Source organism: Marmota monax, unplaced genomic scaffold, assembly GCF_021218885.2.
Source record: "Marmota monax isolate L192 unplaced genomic scaffold, Marmota_monax_Labrador192_F-V1.1 WCK01_AAM20220418_F8-fsc00007, whole genome shotgun sequence".
In the NCBI taxonomy this organism is placed as follows: Eukaryota; Metazoa; Chordata; class Mammalia; order Rodentia; family Sciuridae; genus Marmota; species Marmota monax.
Genome location: NW_026692781.1, coordinates 28,996,262 through 29,003,573, shown reverse-complemented (window position 1 = coordinate 29,003,573; position 7,312 = coordinate 28,996,262). Strand labels below are relative to the sequence as shown.

The following is a 7,312-nucleotide window of genomic DNA, read 5'->3' as shown; positions in this document are numbered from 1 at the left end:
GGTAGAATGGGTGCTTAGCATACCCGAGGCCCTAAATTCAATCCCTAGCACCAAAAATGAAATTAAGAAATCCTGATTCTAGTATTTACTAGTAACTCCACTGTGGCATTGGGAATAACAACTTTCTTGACAGATGTACTTAATTTGTACGACAGTAGTTGCCCTAAATGGCATCAGCCTATAAACTCATCAAGTATTGAGAAGACAGCTGAGGAAAGCCAGATTTTGAGGATTTATGGAAAATGGGAAAACTGAAGGTGTCAGACGAAGGTGATGTGGTTTAAGGGGTAAATTGTGGGAGGACTTCAGTTTTCTGCAGCAGGAGCGATATGGAAAGTCCGCACGTGGCAGAGCAGTTAAATTAAGGGGGGAAATCATTACAGCCAAGACCGGATTAATTTCTTAAAAATTTCAGAAATGGAAACTGATTAGGAATGAGAATAAAACAATTTCGTGGAGTGAAGGGAGATTATCTAGATTTTAAAAGTCTCTTTGAAGCACATTTTTTTCCACCTGCCCCAAAGTTTTCATCAGCAGGCGGCTGGGGACAGCCCTGAGTGAGAGGGATCCACCGCGCGTCCTGGCGCACCACGCCGGGGCTGGTGGAAGAAAGCCCCGGGCCTGGCGCACCAGCGGAACCCGAGCGCGGTGTCTGCGGCGCGGGCCGGGCAGGTTTCCTTGGAGCACGAGGTGTCCCCCCATCTCCGCGGCCCCGGCGTCGAGTAGAGTACGGGAGTCGCTGCTTTCCTCTTCTTTGTTCCGGTGGTTGGGGCTGATTAAACCGACCCTGCAGACATGTCGGGGTTCAGCCCGGAACTCATCGACTACCTGGAAGGGAAAATCTCCTTTGAAGAGTTCGAAAGGCGGAGAGAAGAGAGAAAAACCCGTGAGAAGAAAGTGAGATGCCCACTCTCTCGTCCTAAAACACTTAGGTGTGGGGGACCCAGGTGACCCTTCCTCAGTGACAGGATGGGTCCAGAAGTCCCAGAAGCTTTTTCCTACTAATACCGAAACTCCGGTTTTCACCCCTCGTCCCTGTGCTAAGATCCTCTTAAAACATTTTCCCCCACCGAAAAGCTTTTGTCTCAGTGGTAACTTCTTCCCTTTTTTGGTAAATTTTTATTTGAGCCTAGCTTAATGCTGGTAGGTTACTTGGGAGCAGGGAGAAGACTTTGGAGTCAGAATGTTTGACTAGTTCTAGTCCTAGCTGTGCCACTAAGTCGTTTGTGAACGTGGGTGGGTAACCCACTTCTGTGGGCCCCAGTGTCTGTATTTCTGGTATCAAGGCCTAGCCCACGCTAGCCCTGCACGCTGCTCCAGAGCTAAACCTTAAACCCTGAGCTCCGGTTTTTGATGAGTCGGCGCTGGTGAGATATTGTCTTCCACGAAGTGAACCAAATTGATAAGAAAGTCTTCACTCATACTTCATTTTTCATACTTAGAAAATATCTGCACTTTGTACATCTTCTCGCTTACTTGAAGTCTCAGGGAAAATAAAAGTGAACATTTTGAAGTTAGCTGATGGTTTCTTGAGTAAGTGACCCATGTCTTTGTTGAAAGTATTAGATTAGTGAGAAAATCACTTTTATTATTTATTATTCTTTACAAATGACTTATTAAGACCGGAGAATAGACCTAAGTACTTGCTTTGACAGTATTCAAATTTAAATCCATATATGGTGTCTAGGTCCAGGCTGTATAAATAAAAGTTAAGGCAAAGCTAAATTTGAGTAGAGCTAAATCTGCACTAGTTTTTGGAATCAATTAAGTTAATTTTCAATCACAGAGTCTTCAGGAAAAAGGAAAATTATCAGCTGAAGAAAACCCAGATGATTCTGAAGTTCCATCATCATCAGGAATTGAATCTACCAAATCCCAGGACAAAGATGCCAATGAAGGTATGTTTAGATCATTTGCTATGTGCATTAAATATTAAGAGTACCTGGGGCTGGGGTTGTGGCACAGCAGTGGAGCGCTGGCCTCCCACGTGCCAGGCCCTAGGTTCCATCCTCAGCACCACATAAAAATAAACAAGTGAAATAAAGGTATTGTGTCCAACTACAACTAAAAAATATTTTTAAAAAAAGAGTACCTAAGCAGAGTAATTTAGTGAAAACATTTTCTTAATTGAAGTGGTATTATTTTTTAGTAGATTATGGATGATTTTTAGTTTCCTTTTTAAAAATATATTTTCTCAGTCTTCTAATGTCAATGTGTGTTTCTTTTGAGAATGAAAAGAGTTCTTAAAACTGTTTTTGCAATTCAGGTGTATTAATCAATGCTATTGTTACCCTGTAGTTTTCATACAGCAAAATGCACTGATTTTAAGCACATAGTTTACTATTTTACAAAAGTATGTACATCCATGTTTTTGCTCAGTCGTGGCATAGGATGTTTCCATTCCCTAGAAAGTTCATTGGCATCCCTTTTTAAATTTTTTAAAAAAAATTCTAATTAGTTATATATGATATCAGAATGCATTTTGATTCATTGTCTACAAATGGAGCACAACTTTTCATGTCTCTGGTTGTACACAATGTAGAGTCACACCACATGTGAAGTGGTATTATTGATTGCCCTGTTTATCAGGAGCATGGTGCTTTGTATGTAGTAGCTGCTCCATTAATATTAGTCATTATATGATAATAGTTATTTTTGTGAGTTCTCCATGTTGGAGAAGTGTTTCAAATTGATGTATTTGTTTGGTGACCTTTATAGTCATTATGTTTAAAATTGGGCCTCCCAATTGGTGACTAATTTCAGATCATACTCACCTAGATTGTAATGAGTCACACTTCTGTACAAACTCCCTTTCAAACCATGTCAGACTGGAAGGTGAGTTGGCTGCTCAGATGGGACTTCACACACATTGTTATTATGGTGTGCTGCCTCATTCTAGGATCCAGTCCTAAGCTTTGAATGTCCAGATATTAAATTTGGTTAGTACATTGAAGACTAATTAAACTCATCAGAGCTTAATGGATGAAATAACATGCAAATCTGTTAAGTTGTAGGGATTGATACACCTAATGATCAGAATGCAAATAGCTCATTATATCCATTTCCCATGTTAAGTTACCAAATATGCTGAATTGTCAATTTGAATGTACCTATAGAGTCTGATGAAGAACTAAACTCAACTCTAGTTTTGGGGGGTAAACGCATATACTGGCTCTTTTGTCTTTGAACACATATGCACACAAGAGAACACACAGAAAACAAACAAGCTTTATTCCTACCTCCCTGGACCACATGAGGATGAAAGGGTAAAGGGAGGAAATTGGGGTTACACTTTCTTACTTTGCCATGCAAGTGGTGTGGGGAAGCGACTGAAGTTCTACAATCTATGGGTCCTTCTTTATTTGCTCAGGGAATAAGCACCTCTTTTATAGTTAGTCTTTGAGATATAAATCTAACAGCAGGAACACTGAGTGCTTGTCAGTCTTATTGCCTAAAGTTGACCTCAAGAGCTGGCCATCAGGCCCTCCCTTTAAAAAAAAAAAAAAAAAAAAAAAAAAGGAGTTCACCTGAGTCCAGTTCTGGATCATTAGAGCAGAGAGGCAAGAACCGGCTGGCCTCACTTGGAACAGTAACCTTAGTTTTTAAAGATATAAGTTTCCCTGTTTCTTAAGAAGGAATTGTCCCAGAACCCTTCAAAGACTATTGGAGAGTGTGAGCATGTTTTCAGAATAGAAGGGATTACTTTTTAACAAGCTTTGGCAAAAGCTACTTATTGAAATATATGGTCTTTTTAGTATCATTTCTTTTTCTTCCTGAACCTTGCTCTTGCGTTCCTTTCCTACATACCACACAGATAGGGTCTTTTAATTTCATATTCAATTCATCATTACTGATATTTAAAACTACAATTTTTATATATTAACCTTGTATCCTACAACCTTGTTAATGTATTCTGACAGTTGTATTTAGATTCTTTTGGATCTCCTATATATAATCATGTCATCTGTAATGATAATATGATAATTTTATTTCTTTGCCATCTTTTGCCTTTTTTTTTTTTTTTTAACTTGGTTAAGACATCCAGTAAAATGAGTAAAATATTGAATGGAAGTGGTACCAACAGGAATTTTTGTTTCAATCTCAGTAACTTTCAATAATTCACCATAAATTGATAAACTATGGAAAGTTAAGATTTTTTTCCCCCCCAGTACTGGGGATTGAACCCAGGGGATATGTGCCACTAAGCTACATTCCCAGCCCTTTTTGTTTTTATTTTGAGACAAGGTCTTGCTAAGTTGCCCAGACTATCCTGGAACTTGCCATCCTCTTGTCAGCCTCTTTAGTCACGAAATTATAGGCATGTGCCACCATGATTCGCCAATAGATAATTTTCATCAAAGTAAAGATCATTCCTTTCATTTCTAGTTGACGAAGACTATTAGGAATGCATTGGATTTTAGCAGATTATTCTTATTTTTTTTTGGAGGTGGGGAGGTACCAGGGATGGAACTCAAGGGCACTCAGCCACTGAGCCACATCCCCAGCCCTGTTTTGTATTTTAAATAGAGATGGGTCTCACTGAGTTGCCTAGCACCTTCCTTTTGCTAAGGCTGGCTTTGACCTAGAGATCCTCCTGCCTCAGCTTCTTGAGCCACTGGGATTATAGTTATGCTTCACCGTGCCCGGGTTGCAGATTATTCTTCAAGATGATCGTATGATTTTTTTTAATCTTTTTTTTTCCTCCTGTGATGAACTTGGCATCTTTCTTTTCATCTTTGTTTTGGATGTTCAGAATTTTTGAATATGATGTTTATGACTTCTTAATAATAATTACTTATTTGTTGTTCAGAACATGTAGCTTTTAAAACCTTTTCTTCCTTAAGTATTACTTCATTTTTTTCCTTTAACATGACTATTTCATTTATTCAGTATCTTTGGGGTTTGAAGTGTTTCATATAACTGAATGGGCTTAAAGGTTTTTGAATATAGTATTTAAAATTTTAACTGTTTTTTTTTGGAATTTTTCTAAAATGTGTTCTATGTCTCTGCTTTACTTAACAGAAAAATGACTTCTGAATATAACCTTTTCTTCATCATTATGAAGGTTATGAACATATAAAAATCATTCTACTGTAATAGTATCCTAATATGCAGATGAAGTATGTCAGGTTAATTTTGTTTCTGAAATAATAATGCTATTTTAATACTATTAGTATAAATAATAGTAAATTATTAGTAAAAATGATAATGCTATTTTAATACTATTAGTAAATTAGTAGTATTCAGTGAGGTTTTACTATTCTAAGCACTTATACAGGGCCTCAGTGATTTGTCCAAGGTTATACAGCTATTGATAGATGGAGATAGAATTTGAAACCAGGCAACTTGGCTGTATAGCTCTCATATCTACCTACTGTGCTGTACCATATGGGTTCTACCATATGCTTGTTTAGTTCTTGGGTCTGTGTCTTACAAATAAAAACGTCTTTTCCCCTCTTTGTTTTTAACATTGTTTCTGATTTTTTCACTTAATATTTACCTCCATATCCAGATGAGCCATAAAGGAGGAGTTGGCTTTCCAACAGAGCAGAAAACATGGCTTTGTGACAACTTTCTTCTTTGGGTTGTTTTTGGGGGATGTTCGTTTACCATTTTTTTTTTTTTTTTTTAATTCAAATGTGATGTTGCTAGAGTCAGAAAATTATATTCCAGAAAACCAGAAAATACTTTTTCCTTTCAAACCCTGAGTGTTCCAAAGGTTTTATCCCTGCCTCTCCAGTCTTACTGCCTCTTTCTGTAGGAGAAACATCAGATGGAGTGAGTAAGTCAGTTCACAAGGTGTTTGCTTCCATGCTTGGAGAGACTGAAGATGATGAGGAGGAAGAGGAAGAAGAGGAGGAAGAGGAGGAAACACCTGAGCAACCAACTGCAGGCGATGTATTTGTATTGGAGATGGTTCTCAATCGTGAAACCAAGAAAATGATGAAAGTAAATTACTTATTTTATATTTCTTTTTAGAGAGTTTATATGTAAAATCTTGGTTATCAAACTATAGTTTTGCTATTTGAAGGTATGCAGTATATCTCAATATTTTTTAAAATCAACTTCATTCTGAGTGGATGAATTTGAAAGGAGGATTGTTTTTGTGCATATGTGTGTTATTGACACTTAAGCCCAGGGCCTCACACATGCTAGACAAGTGCTGTATCACTGAGCTACATCCCTAACCCGAAGGAGGATCATTAGTAGAGTACATCATAATATGTTTCTTGGCATGTACATTCATTTTGCAGCATTATAATTTGTTGTTCTAGTTAGCGATTAGTAATTTCCTGGCCACTTTGATTTTTGTTTATTAGATATTTTACTGTGTTTTGAACTTTTCTACTGTATAGTTTTTTGTTTGTTTGTTTTTTTTTTTTTGTAGTTTAATTTCTTAGGTGCCCCTCTGGAAAATATCATAGAATAATTCTGTTCTTTCTTGCACCTGAGTTTTAGATTTTTTTCCTCCAATGTAGACTTTAAGGCTAAAGAGTCAGTAGTTGCAACCATTTAGTCCTTAGTTCTGAGTTTAGAAGATTAAAAAGTTTTAAAGGGAACTTTCAGTTTCTTTATGTTCTGTATTTACTAATGTCATTGAAATTGAAATCTAATACTTTACTATATTTTATCTGGATGTCATTTTTCTTCCATGCAGGAGAAGAGGCCTCGGAGTAAACTTCCCAGAGCTCTGAGAGGTCTCATGGGTGAAGCCAATATTCGCTTTGCTCGAGGAGAACATGAAGAGGCAATATTGATGTGCATGGAAATCATAAGACAAGGTGTTTTATGTGGGGAATTTATTGATAATAGCAGTTTAATAGTCTAATTTTTAAAACAAATGGAGAAGCATTTCAATGTATATTTGCAAATATATTCAGAAACTTGGAGGTGATTGTGGTAACAGTAACTTGCCACATTCACTTCACGTCATTGCAGAAAATAAGGATCATAGGGTATGATTCAGTGAGATATCATTAAGAACTTTCAAGGCTCTTTTTTGCTTTTTAATTTTTTACACTATGGATTTTAGACTTGTACTGTTGTTATTATTTTTAAAAATTTTATTATTGTGGTGCTGGGAATTGCACCTACTATGCAAGCACTCTAACACTGAGCTATATACCCAGCTATGTTAATCTTTTTTGAAATGGCAGACACATTGTGAATATAGAAGGAAAAAAGAGTGGTTTTTTTCCCCCTTTCATATTCTAGATCAGGCAGTGCTGAGTTATTTTAATCTGTTTTTTGGTAAAGATGCAATTTAAACTTGTCCCCCTATTTCTTAACTAAATGGCACATCTTGGGCATA

The 7,312-nt window shown here is 37.1% G+C and overlaps 1 protein-coding gene across 1 annotated transcript in view; it reads left to right on the top strand.

The window, feature by feature from the left end:
* The first annotated feature begins 697 nt into the window (after nt 1–697).
* Gtf3c3 (general transcription factor IIIC subunit 3) overlaps nt 698–7,312 on the top strand; it is a 43,857-nt gene continuing 37,242 nt past the window's right edge. The window contains exons 1-4 of the mRNA XM_046447440.2: nt 698–897; nt 1,787–1,898; nt 5,762–5,949; nt 6,659–6,782. Of these exons, the coding sequence (XP_046303396.1) occupies nt 796–897; nt 1,787–1,898; nt 5,762–5,949; nt 6,659–6,782 (526 nt within the window). The 5' untranslated portion in view covers nt 698–795. The remainder of the gene's footprint in view (nt 898–1,786; nt 1,899–5,761; nt 5,950–6,658; nt 6,783–7,312) is intronic.